Source organism: Calidris pugnax, unplaced genomic scaffold (genome assembly GCF_001431845.1).
Source record: "Calidris pugnax isolate Ruff unplaced genomic scaffold, ASM143184v1 scaffold21, whole genome shotgun sequence".
Lineage (NCBI taxonomy): Eukaryota > Metazoa > Chordata > Aves > Charadriiformes > Scolopacidae > Calidris > Calidris pugnax.
Window position 1 is genome coordinate 3,154,125 of NW_015090770.1, and position 26,538 is coordinate 3,180,662.

Genomic DNA, 26,538 nt, shown 5'->3' on the forward strand with positions numbered 1-26,538 from the left:
GAAGGGAACATTTCACTACTGTGAGAGTTGTTTTTATTAGATCAAAATATAAGTACAATGAACATAACTTAGAATCTTGCTGCAAGTTATTCCTTAGGGCTGATATACTTGCATTCATTTTCTAGGGTCTGAGGAAAAGGATACCCTGTAAGTGAATTCACTGTTCTGTGAATAGTGCTAAAAATTAGTCAGTTTAGTTGGGAGCTGCAGTGAGAAAGAGGATGACTTGACAAAATTTGAGGACACAGTGAAGGAGGCCACGTTTTCTTTTGCCACATAGAAAACTCGTCCTATTCATTTGCTTATTTACAACTGAAATAAAATATGGTTATCATCATAGTATTGTTAGACACCATCAGTAGTTTCAATGTCAGAATCCCAGGCAGGCTCCAGATATTCTACAGTGAGACTGGGAAAACAGTCCAGTGTCCCATGTCCTCTTGCAGAAAGCTTTGTCTGCTTTGGCTTTTGCTCTACATGTGTGTCTTTGACTGTAATGTTATTCTTACATGGAAAAATTATGTGATGGGACCTAATAAACAGTTTGTGTGTAACTGAGTGAAAGGGAGCTCAAAGTAACCCATAATAAGCATGTCACCTGTAAAGAAGATGGAGAGAGTTTATTCTAAAATTGGAGTCTTCTGGGCAGTTGATTAAATGTTCAGCCCGTTTTTTCATGCAATCTAAAATTTGCTAACTTAACAAACAGATAACTTATAAGATAAGTAAAAGAACAAGATCATCTACCACATTTTATAATATATGTAAGTATTGGATGATGCTGATTTTGGCACATGTCTATATTTCAAAATGAAATCTCATATGCTGATAGATAGTGCATAGATAATGACAGCCTTCTGAGTTTGCTAGTGTTGAAAATCAGAGGTGAGAGAAAAATCTGTGCCGTTATTTAATTTACCCTTTTAGCAACAGAATCAATTTTGATCTTTGCTTTTGACCATGGTTTCCCAAGCGACAGATGTCTTTGTTTCAATCCTGCACATTTTTTTCTGCAGTTTCACCCTCTTCTCTTAGATGACCCTATTTTTTTTTTCCAGCATGATGTTTATGCACAGATACCAGGCCCTCTTAAGCATTGCATACACTGGGAAAGCAACCAATGATGAGTCAGTAGTGGAAACTATTTAATATTGGGAAAACAGATTGCAGAAACATTTCAGAAAGTAAGTCTCAGATTGATGACGGTTCCTGAAACAATAGCAAGGAAACTTTAACCAGTCTTCACTAACATTTAAGCACGTTCCAAACCAATTCAAGGAACCAGTTTCTTAAAATGAACTTCTATAGCAGTCAGGTCGTTACAGATCACACTGTACCTGTCTGTTACCAGACTATACATCCTGTAGTTTAGGTTGACTGCTTGTGTAAATCAACCTCTAGGCTCCATTGTAGATTTTGCTGTCTCTCTTGGAACGTCTTCTACTACAAAGTACTTGATGGAGGACTTCAGGTACTTCTTCATGCCCAACAGGTTTTGCACATCTAGATAATAACACTAATATCTAGTTTCAGGCAAATTACAAGATGGAAACAATGTCTGAAGCAAATGCACATGGCATTTAATTTCTTATCCACCTGAGAGAGAATCTGTACGAAACACAAAGATAAACCTTTCTCCTCTTGCTGCTACTCAAGGTGGCACCCAGTGAACATAATGGCAAGATTTCTCTGACAACCATATTCTGCTTTGTGCTTGGATGCTGCTGTCTGTAGTCACTAGAGAGCAGTGGCTGTGCACCAGAGGGCAGGATTTGGCTCTGAACGTTAATATACTGGCTGGTGTTAGGCATCCAGATTTCACTGAAAATGAGAAGTCCTTTTGAAACTTGTGGCTGATGTATTAAGACAATTCTCTTCCTTTCTGTTTGCAGATCAGCCAATTCAGTATGCCCATTCCACTTTTGAAGATGGAGTTGCAAAATTGACTGTCCAAGATGCCCTACCAGAAGATGATGGTATTTATACCTGTCTGGCTGAAAACAACACGGGACAGGCATCTTGCAGTGCTCGGGTCACAGTCAAAGGTGAATATCTCAGCCTGCTGTAATAACTGCAATCATATCAACTATAATTTTTGTTTTAAAAGATATTGGATCCTTAACCGATGTGGGTTTAAATGGATTCCCTGTTTTTTCTAAGCTGTTGTCAGCTGGGTACCTTTTCTCCCCCTTAGAGGTATGTACAACTTAAGTGCTTAAGCACTGTGAAATGTAAAACAATACGCGAGTTTCAGAAAAAGGTATTAATGCCCTGACCTTACCAAGAAGGGCTTAGTGTGGTACAGAGCAGTGAGGCTAAGGTTTGGAAGAGGTGTACCAGTGTAGAAAAGGGCTGTTGCTGCTGAAAGAAAAATAAGTGCAGTATCACCAGTTCCACCCATCAGGCAGAGAGTGTTATGGTGAGGAGGCAGATACTACTCCTCTCTCAACAGATGCCAGTGCCAGGGAGTGCAATTATGATAGCAAATGCCAATATTCTTGTTCTGCTACAAGAATTGATCAGAGAGAACTCTGAAGAGGTATGTATCAGCTAACTGGGAGCAGTATATCTCTAAATAAGCAGAATTTTGGTAGTGAAAGTACCAGAAGAACATTGTAGCAAGCAATTGAGGTGAACTGTTGTCTCTGAAATCTGAAAGCACCCTCGTTGCAAATATCAATAATTTTGATGCCCTCAGTGGTGATTTGACATAGCTGTTGTCTGTGAAAGCCATAATTGTGCACTAGGATCTGAACAAACACAGTCTAAAAAGACCAGAGATCACAATGAAAAGATGACAATATCCCATGCATAAATTGAACAGTGAAGTAGTATCAGTCAGTATTATGGCCTTTATTCTTATAATTGCACATGGTATCAGGTTTTTTTTTATGTCCTGGAGATGATGAGTCCCCTCCCTCTACAATCCCCCTCCCTCAGACTCTCCTTCCCCCTATAATCAAGCCTGTATTTGGTATTTGTCATCTGCAAATGATTTTTTCCCAAAGTTATAGTAATTTGGCACTGCTTGTCCCACAGACTGCCGAGTGTCAGATGCCAAGGGAACTATTCTATTTGTCTTTGACCAAATAATATCTGCCCCAAATTTGTACAGGCAGCTTGTACCCTGATCCCTAAGATCCCAAGATTTGTCTTCATTTGCCCATGTTCTGTGGTTTTTGTCTTCACCACTTCAGTGATATCCCTGCCCCTATTCTGTCTGTATGAATCCACTTAAAACCCTAGACAAGCTTAAAATGAAAAAAAAAAAAGTAATGCTGATAAACCTGAGTTAATTTCTTGATTACCAAATTGAAAATGTAGTCCTCTCCTCCCTGTCCTCTCCTCTCCTCCCCTCCCTCTCCTCCCTCCCTGCCCCCCCCGAAAAAAAGGCACAAAGTAGGAAAACATTGATTTAAAATGCCTGAAACTAATCTGCTCTCAAAGCTGTCATTTATAATTTCTCTGAAGCATTTTATCTGCATTAGCTGAGAGCCAATCAAAAGCACTCTACCTCAAGGGAGCTGTCTTTGACATGGGACCTGCTGATTCTTCACTGGGGTTCAGAAACCAAAAAGACAGGCCCTCTCTTACTGACCATTTTTGAGTTATTTTAGGCTTGACATACAACGTTAACATGGAGGCAATACTGACCTACCCTTTCCCAAGGCTTTTGTACTCTGCTGAGCTATTTCAGGCTACGTAGTGGCTGTTGCACTGAGTAGGATTCCTTCTGTACTTTAGCTAGTCCAGGGCTAGAAAGCTGTGTTGCCAATATTATGGGGAGTTAGTTCCTCTGTTTTACATCCCATTCTATTTTCTGGGAGTCATGGAGTGGGGGGGGGGAAAGAACAAGAGCAGAATTAAGAACATGCATGACAGGCTGTAAAGCCACGTGTTCAACATTTTTACAGCTTTAGCTGTCCCCTCCAATTCCTCCCTAAAACTCATTATGTCCCTGTTGCCATGAGGATTACAGTAACTTTCCCCAAGACTCAGATCAATGTGGATTTGCCTGCCAAAAATAGTACCAAATTTAAAATCGTGACTTCCAAATCTCTTATCTGTTCATATATTTTTCCATCAGACCCTCTAGCAAATGTTTATTGGCATTAGAGTTCTCTGAGACTCTTGAATGCTGCTGCTAAGGCTTCTCTAAATGCTCAGCTTTTGCAGACAGATTACAGCAGGAAATCAGTGTGTGTGCAGAAAGAGAGAAAACCAAAAATCCTCTCCTGACCAGACACTGATTTTTTGCATAAAATCGGTAAAAACTGTTTCTGAATTGTAACCCATCTCTCTCCAGTTCCTTTCTATCTCCAAGATGACTTAAGTTTTTCAGGTTTCGTGCAATGCTTAGTTTGTTCAATCATTGCTAGAGAAATATTTTCCTTTTGTATTTGAAAAGTAATTTGTATTTGATCTAAGAAAGGGTGGATGTTCTTGGCATACCATCAGTATCAGACTAGTGTCAGAATACAGCTCTTCCTTAACTTGCTACTGTGGTCCTTGGACATATCTTTGAGTCTGTCTGAGTCTACATTTCACTTCATGTTGCCATTTTTGGCTTTGCGATTCTAATGCAGCAAGGGCCTGCAGAGAGGCATATCTGCTGTCATCATGAGGGAAACTTTACCTGGAGTGAATCGTCTGTCTTAACAGTAAAACTCAATTTTATTTTCCAAAGCTCCACCTTCTAAATTAAATTAAGCTCACAGATAACACAGAGAAGTCCCCCATAGCACAAGATGGTAATTAAACCTGCTAGTAGGATGTTACCTGGACGCATTTATGTTTTCTGATCATCTCTTTTGCATTCTTTGTCCTGTAGAAGGCTGTTACTTTGTTTTGTCAAGGAAAATTTCCTTTTGTGGGATTATTGTAGGAAACAACATTTTAAAGGCCCTTTGCCCCATAAAGGGCTACTTCTCCAACTCCTGTTAAGTACAAGGAGGGCATTTATTCCAGTATTTTCTGTCTGCTTTGCATTGGGCCCTGGATAACCAGCTAGGCTTATTGTGGCATAGCATTCCTTCTAAGTCATCAGTCTCAGATTCATTTATGGTTGTCTTTTGCTTCCTTAGTATTCAGCAGGATAAATTCTGCCTAGCGCTGAGCAACCTCAGTCCTTCCTTGGTTTTGTATGAAAAAATTCTGAAGGTACTTAGCTGTTTGTAGGAGGCTTTTGGCACTGTGTCAGAAAAGTCCCACACTTCATATGGATGGGGCATAAGAAATGCAGTGGTCGTAAAAAATTCAAACTAATCAGCCTTCTGCTTATTTAAGATGAGAAAATAACATCTTCAGATAACTTAAGTGATCTGAAGGCTGAGTAAATTGGGATAGATCCATTAGGTAGTCTGTGGAGAAACTAAGTTAATCAAGGTAAAGCTATTTTTGGCCTTGTGAAAGACTAAGTAGACTAAATTGGATCCTGACAGCTGTCTTCCCTGTGACAGTGGTTTCTTGCAGCTGAAATACAGGTAGAGATGAACTGCAGAGAATAAGCAGCACTTCTTTGAGGAACCAGCCCAAGAAATGTTTTCACCATGAGAACTTTTTCTAACTGAACTCTCCTATGCGCTGGATAAAATGCTACATTAATTAGTCTAATGCAAGAAAACCTAAGAGGTGAGAAACATGGTCCAGGTGATTCAAACATTCAAACACAGATTTTCCTGATATGGTGCCATTTGCTGCTCTTCAAATGTTAGATTTTTTCATTTAAACTTAAGCATCATTTTCTATACACAGGAAAATCAGAATTTGGGAGGCTTTGGGCCTGTGTACAACTTTTTTTGAAAGTTTTTAAACAATGTGTGCATGACAGTTGTTTCCACTATTCTATGTGAAAGCTAGGCAATTGGGTTGGTGTTCCCATTTAATATTACAATTTTCATATTGGGTTTTTTGTGTGAAAATAAGCATACAAGCCACTTTTTAAATACACTGGACATCCCATTTGAAAAAAAAAAAAAAACAAACCCCAAACCAACAAACAGCCCCTTAACAGGGATACGCAGTGTACATTCAGGTTGCTTGAACTATGCAGTGATTATATATTGACGGTGATTGTAGATACTGAAGTTGAATATTAATATTAATCGACTTTTTATCAGAGTGGATGAACATTTTAATCAGTTTTTTATGAATAGGAAACCGAGGTGAGGAGAAGTTAATTGACTTTGGATGTACCTACATAGTGAGTCAGTGTTAGCACTTTGCTGCAGCTGTGACAATCTGAGTATGTAGGCAAGAAAACTAGGGGTAATACTTGGTGTAGTTGGAAGGTAAAGCCAGGTCCCAGACATAATAACTGTCTTTCAGGTCTGCCTCATACCTGAGATAAGCCTCTTGATATGTGGTTGTCTCTGTCAGTTAACTAATCACTGACAAGGAATTACAGGTCAGATCCCCCTGTAGGAAAGATGTGTCAAAGGGATATTTAACCACCTGACATTCATACCAAAATCTGGGTGACTACACAAGATTACAGGCTGGAGGGAGAGTGGGAGTAGGGATGGGATGTATGATGGGCTCAATCTACTGTCGTGCCAAAGCAAATTAATACTGTGTGTAGGAAGCTTTTGTTCTTTTGCAAACAGACTCTGCATGTAAGAGAGGCCGCTAATTGCTTTTCTCAGCTTTCTCTGGGTGTGATATTAAGCTGGAGTGCTTGTTATGTGAGGACTGACTCCTGGGAGAATTTCCTTCCCTCTTGCAGTTCTGCAGTAGATGACAAACAAAATATCTGACCCACTGCAGGCTCCTTGAGAGTTTTCCAGCCTCCTCCCACCAGGTAGCAGCATCACTGATAGATTTCAAGAGGGAGGGCATGAAGCGTGGGTAGTGATAGCAGCAGCACAGGCTTGCAGCCAGGCTGCTTTTGTGGGCTCTAATGCTCTGCAGCCACCCATTTTGCTGATGCTTGTCGACTGTTTTTTGAATAGGGGCCTAATACTGCCTGCCTTGGTGAGCAAACACTATTCAGCAAATGCTGCTGCTCCTGCTCATTGACTCTTGACCTCATTTTTCCCTCCCTGCCACCTCCCTGCCAGCCGGGCACTTTCCTCCCTTTCATCCCCACCACTTTCTGTTCATACTTTTTTTTTTTTTTTGAGTGCAGCCTCCCCAGCATAAGTGTCTATGTTGGGAAGCCTGTAGCCCTTACAATCCGATTACTGTAGACATTCATTGATCATTGGATGAGAAGATTAGAGGCACCTGAAAGGCTGTCAGTGTCCCTGCTGTACCAGTTTATCAGAGCGGTGAAGGGAGATGCTTTCTGGAAAACCAGTTCATTTTGTTCCTGTCACTCTTCCATCTGGTGTGAGTGGGACCATAAAATATAACCAGGTGGAAGAAAGGCTTTCAGGTAGGAGTCTTTTCTTCCAATCACGAGAGATGATGTCTTTAGGTTGTGGGTTGTTTTTCTTTCTATCTCAGAATGACCTCTCTTAGACATTAATCTTTTAAAGAAGGTTATCACTGCAATAAGCAGCCTCTCTTTAAAGACTTAATTGAGAGGCTACAGCTTTTTTTTTTCTCTGAGATATATATTTCTGCCTAAGGTAAACTAAGTATGATGTACTTGCCTGCAGGGATGAAATATTTTCAATATTTTCAGCTTTTCACATTCACTATTTGAAAGTATTTTGCTGTATTTCAAGCATATCATAAATATAAAAGACTACAGAATACTTTCCAAAATATACAAGACAATGTCCAAAATGCATTCCAGACCAGTAGCCTGGTGGAATCACTGGGCTGTGTAAGAATTGGTTTCAGAGCACTAAGTGAAAGGGAGGGGGTTTTTGTTACTGTATTGAAGGGTCAGAGGTAAGCTGTCATGAGCATCAAAGGAACTGTGTTCCAGGGCTTTCAAGAGCGTCCCAAAGTTCTCAAACCAACACTTTGTATGGGTAACTGACAGCTGTAATCCTTGTAAGACTAAGCTGCTTCTTTTTTCAAAAAAATACCTTCTTTCAGCAACTCAGGACCAAATGTGAAATACAGTACAATGCCAGCCAGAGACCAAAAATGAAGGACAAAAGCAAAATGTGTGGAAGCTTTTAATGATATAGGATTTGTGCCATCAATATAAACAAAGTTCTCTGAAGACAGCTTCTTGATATATAAATAATTTCCAGTAAAAGGGGAACCAAATTTGGATACAAAGGAGGGATGAGTGCTTAGAGAATGAGCATAACTTAAATGGCAGGAATTGCATTAATATTTCTTATAAATGAAAAACAAAGATGAGATGATGACAGAAAAAAATGTTTAATTTAAAAAGAAAAGAGAGAAGAAAAAAAACCCCACCCCTACATCTGATGGTCTTCTCAACTGTGAAGTGATCAAATTCTATGAACATTAAACTACTATGTACCAGAATGACAGAAAACAGATGGTTATTATGACTGTCTTGTGAATGGCTGTGCACTGGCCAAAGGGGCAAACTGTCCCAGTTTTGATTGCCAAATTCTGTAATGCTTGAAGTTTCAGCTTAAAAGTGGAAGTCATCAAAATATATATAAAACCTGTTAACTGAATGCATGCGTGAGTAATTTTGAAAGCATGGGCATGATGTTACCCCATAGAATGTTTCCAAGAGCAGCTGATGTGGATTAGCTAATGGGAACTCAAACAGTCAGCCATCAAACTAGCTCCTAGGATTTGCACTAGTTCTGCAAATCTATGCAGTTCTTGTGTCCTCAAAGGCAAAAACGTCCACATAGCAGAAGGAGCATGATAGAATTTGTTTTATGTACATTTGGGATAGAAAGTATCTCTAACTAGGCAGATACACCACTCGAACACCTGCTTTAGCACTTCTTCTTGAGATCTTATTTTGTCAAGCAGTGATACCTCACTTTTAGAATAATAAGTTTTCTATTTTAAAGACTGGAAAAATGAGCAATTCAGAGATTTCTAAGTGCCTTGATACAGATTATTAGTTTGAGAACTAATGAACAGATCATTCCTTTGCAGTAAAGGAACACAGGGCAGGAACTTTGTATAGCTGTATACCACTGCAGGTGTTTCTGTGCAGCTTCAGTTTGGTCAAGCCTTGACTGCCATTTGACATACGCTTTTTTTTTTTTCTTCTTTTCATGTCTTAGTTTGAGAGATTTTTAATATAATTCCATCAAGAATTTGAGAAGAAATAACCACATACAGTGCCATACTAGAACTACCTTATCTTTTCTGGACTTAAATGCCAAAGAAGTAATGCTTTAGAATTCATTTCTGATCCCAGCTTTTACCCAGAAATACAACTTTGGTGCATTTTTTCTTCTTTTTCTTTTTTTTTTTTTTCTTATTACTTTTCTAACTTTTCCTTGCTCTCAAGATGAGTCTTATTTGTCGGGGTTCCCCTCTTATTTGAGGGGTTCCTGAAAAGCATTTTTCATACAGTATCCTTTTGATTACTCACTCAACAGAGTGAGCAGAACTATTCTAATATTACCACAGGTAACTAGTGTGGATTTGCCAGAGGAGGGAAGGGCTTAAGGGGCTGTAACTCTTAATATCAGTGGCATCTTTGGGATCTTTGCACTTTATGTGCCTGCCTGTTCCTATTGTGCTTTCATTGCATTTCAGCTCATGCACAGCCCAGAATTTTTTTCCTAATGGCAGTGGTATCTCTATGAACCATGATATACTGCAATTAAGTTAAATTCTACCTGGGCAGCCGCACAAAAAATTGAGACTGTACATGTGAAGGTGAAATTCTGCCTCAGCAGTTATACACGTTTTCACTGCTGAGTGAACCTGCCTTGATCTCATGTATATGAAGCACCTTTTCTGCAGTTCTCCGTGTCACACTGGTACCTAATGATGGGGAATTCGTTAGCAGTTGGGCCAGTGGAGCTGCCTTTTAAATGTACTTGGTAGCTATGCAGGCTCTCAGGCCTTCCATGGAGTTGCTGTCTGTGGCAGTTTCAGAAGAGCAATTACTTGATGTAAATAACCTGCAAACAAGGTTAGTCATTAATAAAGCAGACAGCTCTGAAGGCAAAAGCAAACACCACTTCGGCTGCAAAACTTCCAGTGAGACTGTTACTGAGGAATTCAGTCTGCTGACTGCAGAGAGATCTGCTCTGAACTCAGCTGCCTACTTTGTAGCTCCATCCCCTGCACTGGAAAATGAGACTTTTCCTGAGGAGGGGAAGTGGAGAGGGAGGTGCTGAGCTCTTCTCCCTGGGATCCAGTGATAGAACTTGTGGGAAAGGTTCAAAGGTGCACCAGGTGAGGTTTAGACTGGACATTAGGAAGCATTTCTTTACCAAGAGCGTGGTCAAACACTGGAACAAGCTTCCTAGAGAGGTGGTCAATGGTCCAAGCCCATCAGTGTTTGGACAATGCTTTAACTTTTGGCCACCCCTGAATTGGTCAGGCACTTGGACTAGATGATCGTGGTGGGTCCCTTCCAACTGCAACAGTCTATTCTATTATGATGGTTTCTCCCAGATCATGATCCTTACTGGTGTAGTCATCCTTTTGACCGTGAGATTTCTGGGGTGGCATGCTGTGGACTACAGAACAAACTGAGTAGACAAATCAGAGGTTAAAATGCTGATGACCTGGTGATATCCCATACAGAGGGAAAGACTGGGGAAAGAAGGAGCTGCAGAATAGGGCTGGAAGACTACCCTGCAGTAAAATAAACAGACTGCCAGATTGTATAAAGTGGAACACAGCCTCCTTTGTATATCCCTAACCCCCCTGACTAGTGTAGGCTTAGGGCATTGTCAATCTTGGGTTAAGTTTTTCTGTGTAATGCAAGGCACAACATCCAGACTATAACTTGGCCCAGCTCTTCAGTGAAAGCATCTCCCAAGGATATTTAAAGCTTGCCTTCCAATTACAAAAACAGATTACAACTGCAGAAATAAATGATGGGAGGTAGACGTGTAAAGAACACTGCCCAGGTCATTAAACATCTAGTTCTCATGACCTAAGTTTTCAAAATGGCATACGAGCCAGAGATCTTTAAGAAGGCAGGCAGGTCCCTGCGTGTCTCAATAGTATAGAGGTCTCTTTTCTTCTTTTTTCTTTTTTTTTTTTTTTCCCCCAGTATAAATCTAGTTTAAAATTCTTGGAAAACTTGCAGAAAATATTTGACCATATCACTTGAGGCCTGAGACAGAAAACACTTTACAGGAAGAAAGACAGATGAGATGAGTGTCCTAAGATCAATTTTCTGCTTCATAAAATCAGTTATTTTTTGAGTTGATAGAATTGTTAACATGACATCTGGTAACAGCTGGATTTATTTGCTTTGAAACTATTTGGAGAGATTAAAGTCTTTTCAAGAACAAGATCTGTGTGTGAACCTGAGCCTTGCTTTGAGAGATTTTTGTGGAATCTGATGGTTCTCTCTGAGCTTGCTCACACAGAGAGCTTTTTGAGTTAAGCATTCTCCTCAGCTCAGTTGACTTATTAGCCACTGAGCCAAAATGATATTTAAACACCATAAAAGGTAAATGTTGCTGAGACAGTCCTTTCGCGCAGCTCAGACTAGGCATTATTTGGCAGTTAACCACATGATTCTGGCAAACAGATTCCTTGAGTATAATTAAACCTCTTATAAGACTAAACACTGCAAGTTGTTTGCAGTGCTCTGAACATAAGGCAGCAAACTCTCTATTCTTTGCATGCCCGTGACTTGTAACCAGTTGTAACCGTGATCTCGTGCAGCCCAGTGACCGCGTGGAAGGTGTATACGTGCCGTGCTGTCGCTGACCCTGGGTGAGCCCAGGGCTGGACTAGGTGATCTCCAGAGGTCCTTGCCAGACTCAATTATTGTCTGATTCTGTGTTGAGCATGCTGAAGGCCTGATATTTCAACAGGAGATGTCAGCGTTCTGCAGCTCACATTAAAAAGTCTTCAGGACATCTGGGTAGGCAGACAAACAAGAAAGTTTACTAGAATAGATGATGTCCATAAAATGTTAACTCTTTTGATTACAGGTCAGTAAGACTCAGGTCCACTCTTTGGAAAGTTTCTTAAAATTTGCATCCTGATCTGGAATTCTTTCTTCACTCCAGTTTCAACATCAAATCTGGGAATGGAAATGCCACAGTGCAGTTATTGATTCCTTTTTTCCTTCTTTCTGAGCGTATAGATTTATATATATCTTTTACCCTAGAAAGTAAATAGTTGGTCCCATACTTGCAGTTAAACTGGTACATGTCTATTGCACAATTGATTTGTATTAGGTTAACGGTTCGGTACAGCAGGAATTTTCCACTTTTTCTTTTACATATGCACTTTCAACACAATAATTCACCCATGCTTATCAATATAAAAATGTTTACTGTTGTGTTCAAGCACCAAGATCTGATCCAGCTCTAGGTTTTAAAAAATTTAAGTATACTTTGGCTGACACCCACAGCTAACATTAAGACCTTTTTTGCAATAGTTTCCAGTCTGCAGATATGTGGATGTTAAATTTATATAAGGAGTCTTTAAATCCTGGATTGAGAAAAGTCAATAATAGGAAAGTACAGGTTAATAGATAAGAAGTTTGATATGATAGTTGCAGATGGATTAACTATTGATTACACAAACGCAGGAGAACACAATAAGAGATTAATAGAAATAGTCATGTATTACGGGCAATATCCCATTGCCATCCAAATATGCTGAGAATCAGTATTTATTAAGAAACTGGAAGAGTTTAATTTCTCCTTAATCTCGGTGGATTTAATGCACTAAGAGGCTTTTTTAAACATAGATTTGGATGCTTAATAGAGTGTCTTTCTAATAAAAAAATGAACCCTTAGGGGTAAAGTAATGCTGTGGGAAAAACCTACATTACTTTTGCTTTGTAGAAAACATATGTGGGTATATAAGGTACCCTTTAAATGCTTTGCTTACTATTTCTGGTGTCCCAGGCTGTGTTTCTCACTGAGCTCTGCATCTTATTACTTGCTCGTTCCCAACACTCGTGCATATTTAAGAATGAAGAAAGGCAAAAGCCATAGGAACCATATTCATGGGATCATTGTGGTGGACTTTTAAATCGATTGCCCTGAAAAATGCCCTATCAAAAGCCTGTTGAAATGAGAGAGAGACCACTGCTCACCAGAGAATGCCCCAGCTACGCTTATGCCCAGACCACAGCTCTGTTCAAATATTGTTAAACTTCTTGATCTCATAATTTTATAAGAGTCTTTGAAAATTCAGTACTCTACAAACAGCCTTTCAAAAAATCATAGTATCTTCTTTATTATCTTGTATGATTTGACCTGCATGAAACCAACGACTACGGTTAAAAAATTGTGGCAGTTTTTATAAGCTACTGTAAAATAAACTAGTTGCACAGTCTGAAAACAAGTTATTGAAATGCACCTGTGTTATATCAAGCCCACCCTATGTAGGGCTTTCTGCTGTTCCTCATTAATTGTTTTGACGTGATCCACCTCGGGGGAACTCGCTGCAGCAGCAGAAGTTGATTGGGGAAAGGAAAGGGAGGGAGAAAATTAACTGCCTGGGGTAGAATTGTTTTAGTCACTATGGCAGTACTGCTCTGTTAAATTTTATATTCCTTCTTTTCATTCTTAGAAGTAAAGCTACTCTTACTTGAAAGTAACAAGAAGTAAGAGTGGTGAGGGAGATGTTAAATGGCTACAGGCGATTAGCGCGCATTAACATAATAGGAAGAGATCGGATCTCCTCTATTTCACATCTAGTTGATTAAGCTTGAGGATACATAAACATATAAAAAAGTCATGCCCTTATGCTAATGTCAGACAAAATTTTCCTTAGGTTACAGATTTCCTTTCTGGTGCCAGATGTGCCATATTTTTATTCTCTGTAGTTTTGGCAGCAGAAATACCCTGCAGTTTATTTGTAATGTACAAAGAGATTGTTTCAGCCAGAAGCACAGTGACTTGCAGTATCTGAGCTGGGAGCTGGACCTGTGCTTCTCTTTCTTCCCCCTGCTTTGGGCTCTGAAGCCAGCTGTTAATGAAGAGCATATGAATTTTGAACCCCAGTACAGTTCATGTGATAAAAAGGTCTTTGGAGAAATAAGGGAAAGCAAGCCCTAATGCTGGCCTTTCATTCTGTGTAGCTTCCTTATTTTTGTTCTGTTTTTCTTGTCTCCTTGCCATCCATTTTCCTTGTGCAAGTCGTAGATTTTGTTCCTGATGTATGAGACTAACTAGCACCAACTGTGGCCAGGGCATGTGAACTTCTACAGTTGTTACCAGTACTTTCGATGGTTACTTTCTGAAACTACGCGTTTGCAAACATTGCATGGGTTTTTGTGTATGTTTTTTCTTGTACTACTTTCCTGGCAAAATAATTAGCCAAGTGTTTTCAAAAGGATATAGCATCACACAGTATCTTTTCACCGTAGATGGGATCAGGAGTTATTTACTTAATCTTGAATGAGCAGTGTCCCTTCTTTTTCCAAGTACCTTCCTAAATCAAGTTCATTGCTGTTTTTCCAAACAAGAGCTGTAAAGGCCAAAATTGAAGAAGCCCTTGGGTATACTAAAATCATCTGTGAAAATGTACAGCTCTGCTATCTCATGGTAAAATTGTGAAATGTTACAGCCTTCATCAGACGAGAACTGAATCACTGCATGGTGCTATGTAATAAATGCACAACTAAGAAACATTTACAAGCTTCAGAGGAATTTGAAAATAGTTAACATTCAGGCTTGATAATCTGGCCTCTGCATGATTGTATCAGTCCCTTCTGAGAAAATGCAATGATTTTAGACTAAGACTAAATAACATATCTAAAACTGGCTGTGTTGTCTTGTGTAAAACATCTGCGAGAAACTGAAGTTGTCACTAGGCCAGTTTAATTTTTTTCTAAGTCTAGAAGCCCACAATATAAAATTTTAAGTAAAGGAGGAAATGTTACATGAAACTAACACCTGTGATTTCTTAATGAACAAATAGTGTTTATGGATTAAAACCGAAGTCTTTTTAATTGTTGCTGCGAAGTCAAGAAACATTAGAAAATTTTTGTGGTATTCTGCTTAAGTTGTTGATATAATAAACATATGCTGCTGATCAACATATACAACTGATCAACAGTAGTATAAGATTAGGAAAAAAAATAATTTATAAAGTAGGGGAGAATGCTTGTGTTTTGAAGAAAGCCTGTTCAAGTTGCCATGGAATCAGTCTTTGTAGCCATATATTTACTGTATCCTTTATATCACACGTTTGAAAAGGAATACTGGTTACCTTAGCCATAAGAACTTCTAGTTTTTGAGTTCTTACGTACAACAGATTTCATATCTGTTGGCAAAGAAATGCCTTCACTGCCCCTGTGCTCTAAAGAACATCAGCAGTAGAAAGCGAGACGTTTTTACTCCTGCTTTGTAATAGGTTTTGAGAAATCAGGTAATACTTCTAGGACTAAATCAAAGTGTATGTGCATTGGTATATGATACATTTACAAGGATAGGAATGTCTTTCAGAAAAGTTATGATATGTAGTTTCCTTTGTTTCTGTCCCTGGAGTAATCCTCAAGTTTTCAATATTTCAGACTTAATGTTCGTCTTCATGTTCTTCTGCGTGATTACATTGAGTTTCCCCTAATGAAATAACTCTTTAATCTCTCCAGTAACTTTTTGTGCACTGTTGAAGCTGTACCCTTTTAGGTTTTTACTACTCATATACCATATAGTTCTGGTTTTTGATACTTTTTGTCATAATTTTCAGTTTAAGCACAGAACTGGTCTTAGTACGAGAGATCAGCATAAACCTATGCAATGCTTAAATTTAGTGTGAATGCTGTTTTTAAGATTTGTGTGATGATGAGGCAGGTTCTTGCCCCCTTCATTTCAATTTGATGGCTTCACTTACAAATAGGGAGCACTGATCAGTAAATTGTTCTTCATCCATTAATCCTGCAGGTCACTCTTTTAGGGGTAGAGCCCTCCACCCCCAGTAAATCTTAATGTCACTCATATCAGGTTTCCTCAGCAGCATAGGACACATCTGCCTGAGATAACTTCAGAAACTGAGGCCAAACTTTTTTGTAATCTTGTTGGGTTTGTGATTCATGTATACATTACCGTGAATTATTTACTTGCTTCCTTCTAATGTTTATGCAGCTCTGTGCAAGAAGGTGGTTTTATTCCTGTACATGAAACTTTCATTTCTGCAGCACATATTTTGGAGGAGTTAGCATTGCTGAAAAATTCCTTTGGGGAAATGATTTTGCTCTATTCCTTCTGTGGTTGTTCGCTCATTTCTTTTTAATAAGCTGAGGCTGTTATACTGTATTGTCTTCCTTGATTACAGAAATACATTTATTTAGACTACATGGAACAGGCATGTCAGTCTAATAAAGCAAAGAGCCAGTTGCTAGTACTTAAAGCTGTTTGTACCAGGGCTCTGCTGGAGGCAGCTCAGTTTGTTCAGAGAGAATTGCTGTTAGAGCCACTACTAGCAAATTTGTTTCCTGGTCATTGTTAACTCTCTCCTGGGAGCTGTTTCAGCTCTTTTTTTGGTTATCTGTCCTTCTCTGAAGGCTTGAACTTCTCTGATCATACCCCAAGTCTATCTCTTGGTTGGTCTAGAACCACACCTCTGTTTTAATTTTAATTTCTCTTCTTTTACTGCATATCTGTCTTCTTGATTTGCAGTGTTATGAATTATTTCAATAAAAGGGATAACAGAAACATCATTTAAAGGTCCTTTTCTTTACTTTTTTTTCTCTGCCTCTTTCCTGTCTTATTACTTTCTTGTTTTTTCCTTTTTGTCCTTTCTTATTCTTATTCTTATTTTCCTCCTTTTTCCCATTATACGGATTTCTGCTTTCCCTCTCAGGTCTGTTTCAGTTTGAAAGACAAAGGGATTTTCTGTCAGGCATTAGTGAAGGAGCATGTGCTGATATTGCTTAGTACAGCAGTTGTTTGAAACTGTTTCCCTGAGTAAACAGCACAAACTAGAAGAATATGGTGAACAACACCAGTTTATTACTGTAAATGGGTTTGACCCAACTTCATGGCTATTTTCTATACAGCATTAGTCACTTACAAGCAGGTTCTATAGGAAGTCCTAAGACTGATCAATGTGGTCTGATGGTGAATCAGGCATTTCAGAATAGTAAGTCCGTAACACAGAGCTGAGTGGGTCTCAGTCAGGTCCCATATTTCCATTCTCACATGCATCAGTGTCTCACTGCTCGGTGCCAAGAAAAGACCTACAACATAAGCCAGCGAGACAAGATTCTGGCTAGAAAAAGCTTTGCTAGAGAAGAGGAAAAACTTCCTCTCAAGGCGCCTTCCAAATTTACATTGAGCTCAAATAACCTTGGGTCAAGTTTAACTTTCTGCATCCAGGAGCTTCAGTGGACTTGCTCAGTGAGGTGCTTTCAGATTTTCTAATCACCATCCTTTATGAATGGTGGTTTCCTTCCAGCTGGGCACTTTGTGTTGCTGTGATACTGTTTGGGATGTCCTTGATATACCTTTGAAAATTTTGACGGTGGGAATAAGGAAAATGAAGCTATTTTCATGTATGGACAGAAATTAGAGTTGGCATCTTAAAGGCAAGATGTAAGAGGTCTGAACTTTGAGCTAAACAAAATAAAAAGTGTATCCAAGTGACCGATAAATATTTATGACTTCTTACATTTGGTCATGATCACTACTCGGCTTTAGAAGTGCCTTTGCTCAGGTTTTTAGAGCAGAAGTATCTTTCCTGGTCTAGTGTATCATATAAGTCACAGTTAAATGATCTTGCTTCATAGCCTCCAAATTCAAGACAGAGGAGACTACTGTGGATACTGGAAATTACATACCTATCACAGAGTTTTTTTTAAGAGTGATTAATTCAACTCCACTTGTCATTTGATTGTACAGCCTCAAAAAAAATCATCTATTTGTGACAGATGTTGATAACATCAGCAACTCGGCATCCTGTTGGCTTTCTTAGCCACTGCAGCACAGAGTTCACTCATATTGACCTTGTTGTCCACCAGGACCGCCAGGTCCCTTTCCACAGAGCTGCTCCCCAGCCAAGTAGATCACAGTCTGTGCTGCACTCCTGAATTATGTTTCCCAAGTGCCAGATGTTACACTTCTTCTTGTTGAACTTCATAATGTTCTTGTTAGCCCACTCTTCCAGCCCAGGTCCTCCTGCAGGGTGGCTTTCCCTTCTGAAGTGTCTGCTTCCCCACTCAGTTTGGTATCATTAGCAAACTTCATCTGGGTACACTTGACCACCATCCAGATCACTTATGATGATATGAAACAGCATTGGGCCCAGTATTGATCCCTGGGGGATGCCACTTGTGACAGGTTGCCAGTTTGAAAAGGAGCTATTTATCACCACCCTCTGGGTGCAGCGAGTTCCCCACCCACCACATAGACGACTTGTGTAGACTGTAATGCATCAGTTTTTCTAGGAGGAGTCTGTGGGAAATGGTATTGAAAGCCTTGGAAAAATCCAGATAGACAATGTCTACTGCTCACGCCACATCGACCGAGCAGGTTACCTCATGGCATAAGGCGATAAGGTTTGTCAAGCATGATTTGCCCTTAGTGAATCCATGCTGGTTTTTCCCAATCGTGTGCTTCGTTTGCCTTGTGATAGCCCATAGCCCATTACATAATTCTATAACCTTCCAAGGGACTGAAGTAACACTGACGGGCCCATAATTTCCTGGATCCTCCATTAAGCCCTTCTTGTAGGTGGGTGAACTCAAACCCATTTGATATTGATCATCAACAAGGGCAAATGCAGGGTCCTGCACCTGGGGAGGAAGAACCCCAGGCACCAATATAAGTTGGGGGTGGACCTGCTGGAAAGCACTACTGAGAAGAAGGATCTGGGAGCCCTGGTGGATAGCAAACTTTCCATGAGCCAGCAATGTGCCCTTGTTGCCAAAAGGGCCAATGAAATCCTAGGTTGCATAGGGAAGAGTGTGGCCAGTAGGTCAAGGGAGGTCATTCTCTCCTTCTACTCCGCACTGGCGAGACCACAACTGGAATACTGCATCCAGTTCTGGGCTCCCCAGTTAAAGAGAGACAGGGAGCTACTGAAGAGAGTCCAACGTAGGGCAACAAAGATCATTAAGGGATTGGAGCATCTCCCTTACGAGGAAAGGCTGAGAGAGCTGGTACTCTTTACCCTGGAGAAGAGCAGGCTGAGGGGAGACCTTACCTTTCTTACCTTTCTGCTTGGGCTACTGGCAAGGGAAAACAGCTATATTGGGTGCTTTTAGTGATTTTTGCCTTCTGAGAGCTAAACAAGACCACTGACTTGAAATCAGTCTGAACCTAAGGCAGGTTAAAATTGGTCATGAAAATTCCAGTAAGAAACCACTTTTGTTCTCTTCTTGACTTCACAGAAAAGAGCAGCAAGAAGGCAGAAAGTGCACAGACTGCCAAGTTAAACAAGACTTTTGCACCCATCTTCCTTAAAGGCCTGACTGACCTCAAAGTAATGGATGGAAGTCAAGTGATAATGACTGTCGAGGTATCAGGTGCGTAGTTATAGAACAGTATTATTTAAAAATTTTAAATCCTGCTGCAAAGTACGGGCTTTTTTCCATTGTCCTTTTCTTTTAGCAGGTGTCTTTGCATTTGGAAATAATATTTCAAGGAACGAATTTTTTAAAAAGTAAAAGCTAGGTTTGTCTAATCTGATCTTCAGGGTGGATGAGCATTGTCCAATATTAATGTGTTCAGACCTGCACAAATCTTTCTTTACTGGCATAATAATAGTAAGGTTGGTTTTTGGTCCTGCTGTTGAACTAAAACTAAGTCTCAGTGGACTTGTAATAGCTTTTGGAGTGAACAAAACAAGATTGAATTCCTGTCATCTGGGGTAATATTACGCCTGCAGAAAAGAGCAGTCCTGTTATGAACTTTGGTAATAGAAACCCTTGATAAACACCTTCATGAGATCTAGAACTCATTCTCCCTCTCTATTGTATACATACTTCCCTTATTCATTTGTATTTTAACTTTAATAGATTACACAGCATCAATAGAGCTAATGAAATTTCTTAGTGTTTTGAAGATGAAATTGCAGAATCAGGTGGCAAAAAACAACCAACCGTGCTCACATTCTTAATCAATATATGGTGGGGTTTTGTGTATGTCTCTTTTTTTCAATATTTCCTATTTTTCAGCTAACCCACCTCCTGAAATTATTTGGCTGCACAATGGGAAAGAAATCCAGGAGACAGAGGATTTCCACTTTGAGAAGAAAGGTAGTGAGTACAGTCTGTACATCCAGGAAGTATTTCCTGAAGACACAGGCAAATACACCTGTGAAGCCTGGAATGAATTAGGAGAAACTCAAACGCAGGCTACATTGACAGTACAAGGTATAAAGTTCTTCTCCACCTTAGGAAATGCTAAAAGAAAATAATGCTAATGTACTGGAGGAGTCTCTATTTAAAGTACATGAGTGTTTATAATGTCTGTTGTGAAAGATGCTAGGAGTTCTCAGTCTCTGCATTTGAATTAAAAAGGATATTGAGCAGAAGCAACTTTAAAAAAATCTTTTCACTCTGGAACACTATGTTACTATTTCAAAAATGCATTCCTGAGTCCTATTCCTAGGGCCAGTGCAAGATTTCTGCTAAGTGCAGCTTCAAATTATAACTGTAAGGCTTACTTAGCTATGGACTTAATGTAAACCATTTAATGATGTTTTTCTTTCTAATTAAAGCCCTGAGTATTTGGAAAAGCTGTCTAGGAGCCAGGTATCCTGGCTTTAATATTAGCATTGTAGTGTTAGCAGGCGAGGAACACATGATTTCTGCAATTAGAGAACTAGCCACAAAAAATTTGGCTTTGAATCTCCACATATGATGTAAATCCCACAGTAAACACTGAAGCACCTACAAACTTCCTGCGATTGGCCATTCACTACCTTCATGACAGTGGACTAGACTTACTGTATGCCACCATTTTCTCATAGTTATTACAGAGAATTATTGGAAATCAATAGGAAACACTATTTTTAATGTAAAGGGTCTTAACCCCAGGATTTCAGAGTGCTGTGCCTCCAGGAGTGGTCTGTAATTTGTTGTCACTGTCTGCTCTGAATTCAGACCTTCCTCTATTCTCCAAGCTCCCCTGAGATCTAGCCTCAGGGTCAGTCTTCTATATTTAATGCAGTTTTATGCAATTGTTAATGATGATTTATTACATGAGCTCTCAACTGCACAGCAGTGATAGTACTGTCACTTGCCCTTAAAGCTATTCCTACCCTTATTCTCTAAGGAGAAATCTTCAAGATTCCTTTTAGGGCAGCTTTAAAGTCCCTTTGTTTTGCTCTTAATATAAGCCTGGATTGAGCCAGTAAAGTGCCAAGTAAATGATTACTTTCAGTACCAACACAAGTTACTGGCAAAATTAAAGCCTGACTTATTTTCAGATTAAAAATTTATAGCTCACATGTTCAAAATAACTCTGCTTGTCTGTGATTACTTTCCTTGAAGTTAGTTAGCTCGTTAGTTACATCCAAGCTTGGCATTTTCTCCTGACTTTTAAACTGTGTTTGTAAACTACAGAACCTCAGGATGGTATTCAGCCCTGGTTCATTAGCAAACCGAGATCAGTGATAGCAGCTCCTGGGCAACCTGTCCTTATATCCTGTGCCATTGCTGGAGATCCTTTCCCCACTGTTCACTGGTTTAAAGATGGGCAAGAAATAATGCCAGGAGCAGCATGTGAAATCCTGCAAAATGAAGACATCTTCACACTGATCTTGAGGAATGTGCAGTCTCATCATGCAGGGCAATATGAAATCCAGCTCAGGTATGTTTGCCATGAAAAGAGTTGTCCCCTTGAAACAATTAGTTATATTAACACTCAAGTTGAAATTCCTGCCTGAAGACAAGAGTTTCCTCCTATTCACACAAAACGGTAGGGTACTAAAGGAACAAAATATTTCTGAGGGATGAAAAGAACTGATAAAACTCAAAGAGGAAAGAGGAGACATAAAAAAAGTCAGAAAGAAGGACAAAGCAGTCTAGAGTTTCGTTTGGGGATCCTGAAAAACAAAGGTTTATGGCAGCAGCATGGGAAGAAATTTGGGGTTCTAGCAAAGGAAACCACAGTCAATGTCTTGATTTTGGAGCTATAATTTATCATGTTTGACATCTCTCTGGATATTTGTAAGGATGCCTGCTTTCCATAGGAACAACCTGATCAAGAAGGGCCATTCCACAAGATTATGATCCATACCTTTAATGGGAGAAATTGTTTCCTGGCCATGTTTGAAATGCTAGAATTTTATATGGAAGCTAGAGTCTCCTTTTTCTGATGTATCCTTGAAATGAGGCACCCTGATGCTTTGAATTTCTTGTTCTTCCTACAAAATTTGGAAGAGCTGTTTTGAATTTTTTTTTTTCTGGTAAAAGAATTGTCCTTTAAATGAAGAATCAGATTTGCTGGTCCTGTACATTGTAGAAAGTACCACAGTATTTTCCATCTCCAGTGGTGAAAATTGAGCGTAATTGCATATTCCCTATGTGGTTATAGAAAACTTAGTGTACAACTTTAAACTGATGTTATCATTTTGTGTTATTTACTGTGCATAGATGTATTGCCTTACTTGGCTAATATTTGTGACTTTCTTTATTAAAATTAATTTAACCATCATGGACATTGAATCTATTACAGTGAAAGAAAATTATCTGCTCTGCTCCACACACTAGCTTTTTAGTCCAGATGGACCAGTTCAGTAGGCAGTTTAGACAGATATTGCCCAGTATTACCAAGTGTTCTGCACCACTTGCACTTGCCATTTTTATGGTGTTTTTTCTTTTTTCATGCTATAAAGAAGTTATTTTTGTTTCATAGACTTCAGTCTAGTATAAAATTTTAAAACTGAATTGCCCTTTGCCTGCTTGCAAATAAATTATAAATCTTCCTAACACAAGGAGGGAGGATATTTCTTAATAAATTTAACCTGTTTAGCCTCTAAACAGTGACCTTAACTTTTGATAGTTATAGTTTATTTTCTAACCAGTGTTGCCTGAATGGTAGACATGTCACTGTGTAGATGCCTAGCTCTAAGCTATGTTTCCATAGACTATCACAGGCAGCCACAAACTAGCCTCAGTATATTTTAGTATTTAAAGTCAGACAAGGCACTTACTTTTTACTAGGTTAAGGGTGCTTTAGAAAATTATAGCTGTTATCAAGATTTCTTATAATGAAGTTTTTCTACACTTAATTTCAAGTCTTATTACTAACATTTATGTAGCTGAAGTCATATGTCTCATGACGTTTTTGCAAATAAGATCTTCAGTAGATTTAGACTCATTGTACTCTACAATAAATTGTGAACTGACTCATTTCAGAACAATTGGCTTATTTGCAATCAGGCCAGGTCATCTAGGGCATTCATAATGCTCATTTGTGCAGGTTGTGTCTACATATATCGTTGCATCTAAGATCAGTGGTGTTTCTAATACTCAGTACCTCTGGTGGGACTAGAAATGCCAGTTCAATTTTATTAAGATCACTAGCCTTTACATGAGAGAGCAACTGTGAGAATTGCTACCTTCTACTGGTACATTTCCACACTTCGGTTTGTGTGCCCTGGACACGGGCATCTTCTCTTGTGATATACAGATGATTTCACTTGAATGAAAGAGAATGACATATTTCAGCAAAACTTCAGTAATGGAAGAAGGGAAGAGAATAGGAAGAACAGAGGAGAGATAACAGGGCTTTGTGGAAGACTGATGTGGCTTACTTGAGCATGTGGACCTTAATGATCAGGTGTAGCTGGTGGTCACCCAGGCCAAATTTGTCACTGAAGACATTTGTCAAAGTGGAAGCCTGGCAGTACCATGACTCTAGAACATAACGGAATGTACACTAAGATAATAAATTTAGCAGAGGAGGAGAAGAAATTTTTGGGGGGTGAGAAGAAGTTAAGTTATAGCTAGAAATCAACACAGCAGATTACATGCTAGTTTCAATAATTCCCTAATCCTTTCACTGGAGAAATAGCTGGGGATCCCACAAAGACCAGTGCATTCATGTTGCCTTTTTCTAATCCATAATGAGTAAAGCTATGCTGCAATTAGAGCAAGGGGAACACTGATGCCTCTTTTTACCCTGCTGCCATTTGTAACATTTCATTAATATTTGGGGGACAGAAAGCCTCTATGCTTTTAGGCAATTGCTTATATACAGAGAAGCAACTGCCTCAGGAATATCCAAGGAGCCAAATGTCAGCTGTATAACTTCAAGTTTGCAATAGAGCTAAAATAATTTTCAGCAGCAAGTAGCCTTGTCTAAATAGCTTTTGAACTGCCTGCATTTGTCTTGAATACTTGATTGAGAATTGTTTATATATTCAGAAACAGTCTTAACAGTACCTGAGAGGAAGAGAGCTGCATTTAGTCCTTCTCTCAAAAACTCCTACAAAGTCCATTAAAAATATGGAATAACTGTGAAACCACAAGTCAATTCACTGAAGAGTTTATAGAGAATTTGACACTGGGCTATTTTTAAACATAATCATTTTCTTTTCAAATAAAATGTGCAACTCCTTTTCATGTATTAATTTTAGAAGCATGTTGCATAGCTGCTTTTAGGGAGGTAATTCTTTCTTCAACTCCCTTAATTTAGTCTGGGCATTGTTTCTTACCAGTGTTAATTATTTTCCAATTTTCTTCTTCTCTATTATTCTTAAGCTCTGAATTCTGTCCTAATACCTTCACAATTCTCCTTTTGTGTTGGCTACCCACAAATTAAAACTCTGGTCTTAAAAACTGGGGTTTAACAAAAGATCTATTTGTCTCCTCCTAGTTCTTTCTCCTTTCATCACAGTGAGCTGACAAGGGTGTGTAGCCCACTGTGATCCTAGTGTGATCCATCAATGATTGCTGGTGGGCTTTCTGTCTTTCCCTCCCTCAGCATTATCTAGAATATCTGTTTGCTTTGCCTTTTACTATACAGCAGACTACTAAGTCTGACTTTGAGGAGGGTAGTCATTGTAGCCTCTCCTGGTGCTAGTTTTAAACATACACAGACCTCTTATTCCTGTACACTTGCATTCTTCATTTTAATTGTCCTAATAATGTTCCATTGAGCATGTTATTACTCAGGCCTCAAGGAATGGTGTTGCATAAATATAAAAAGAACAACAGATTCACCCACTACTGTGATTCATCTATTGAAATTTGAACATTTTACAGCCTGCAAAATGCCAGTCCGTGCAGTTGAGGGATAAGAAATCAGTCAGAGTCTCTGTGAAATCATCGGATTGAAATGGGAAACAACAATCTCTTTTTTGACTCAGAAAGCTACAGACATCTTTTTCTTTTCCTGTCCTTGCATCCTTCCAGTGATGCAAGCACTGGTATTGTTTTATCCCAGTATCACTTTCCCATGTTCTTTCAGTCAGTGTGTAAGTCGTAGATGAAGAGGTAAGCAAAGAAATTGGGAGTACTGGGCAGAGACTTGTGTTTGTTAAGCAAAGTCTTTATCTTTATAACAGCACAGTCAACATGAGAGACCTCAGAAATCCTCCTGCAGTTCCTTAAATCATCTGCTTTATTAATCTTTGTCTTCTCAGATGCTGAGTATTTCGCTTCTCCTCTACTCCATCTTCCCTAGAAGTTTGGTTAGTGTTGATTAATATTATTTAGAGGTTTTGATAATCTGATTAAAATCAAAGGTAAACATTCATCTTATAAATCCGTAGTACCTCAAATACTCTGCAATTCAGGTTATATAAAAAGCAGTTGTAAGATTACATTCCATTACACCAAAGAGTAAATATAGTTCTATCTTTCTGTAAAATACAGTTTGCAAACCTTGCTTTCTGCTGTCAACACATTGTCTGATTTAGGAAAGAAAACCATGACCCCTTCCTGTTCCATTCTCCCACTCAATGCTGTAAAATGCAAATAAAATGATTGGTCTTTCAGGTATAAAAAGCTTTTGGCCAACCTCAAGTAAGGCGAATCAGTGCATCCTCTTTGAAGCCAGTAGAGCTGCTCTGCTTTATGTCAGCTAATGTTGTGATCCAGTAGATTAGTTGTTTCTTTGGGGTTAAAGCTTCATGGAGTCTGGACTTTCTCTCCATTTAAATAACTCACAAAAGAGTTGCAAACCCTTATTCTGAGCCTTTGCAGTTACCTGCACCGAAGCACCAGCTATATCTAGGGTTCAACTTTTTTGCCTCTTCATTCTTTTGCCAGTTCATTCTTAAAAAAAATGTAATTTACTCTGCAATACTTGTTTCACACTTGGTAGGCCAGTAGGAATTTTTGATGTGTCCCCACACTATAATTAACAGTGCTTTTTTTCCTCTTCCTCCAGAGTGCTTCCTAGGGACACGCAGACAATAAGTCTCATCTAAGGTTCAGCAGAAATATTTGAGTACATTCTGCCAAGAAACTAATATATCAAGATATTTTGAACATAAAAGCCATTCCAGGGAAAACTGATCCCACAATAGGACATAGAGCTATTTTTAAAATTGCTTCAGGCTTTGCAGCTGGGGTTTTATTTGTTTTTGGTGAGTTTTTTTATTATTATTATTCCTTGACATTTTAAAGATAAGTCC

General features: G+C 39.1%; 1 protein-coding gene across 2 annotated transcripts in view; it reads left to right on the top strand.

Moving 5' to 3' along the window:
- MYLK (myosin light chain kinase) overlaps positions 1 to 26,538 on the top strand; it is a 205,426-nt gene that overhangs the window by 98,166 nt on the left and 80,722 nt on the right. Inside the window, exons 11-14 of one of the 2 annotated variants that reach the window (XM_014939830.1) lie at positions 1,893 to 2,045; positions 19,337 to 19,471; positions 20,123 to 20,320; positions 21,515 to 21,761. In XM_014939830.1, coding sequence (XP_014795316.1) covers positions 1,893 to 2,045; positions 19,337 to 19,471; positions 20,123 to 20,320; positions 21,515 to 21,761 — 733 coding nt within the window. Of the gene's footprint in view, positions 1 to 1,892; positions 2,046 to 7,272; positions 7,376 to 19,336; positions 19,472 to 20,122; positions 20,321 to 21,514; positions 21,762 to 26,538 lie in introns of those variants that run through there. The other variant, XM_014939837.1, reaches the window with a different exon arrangement.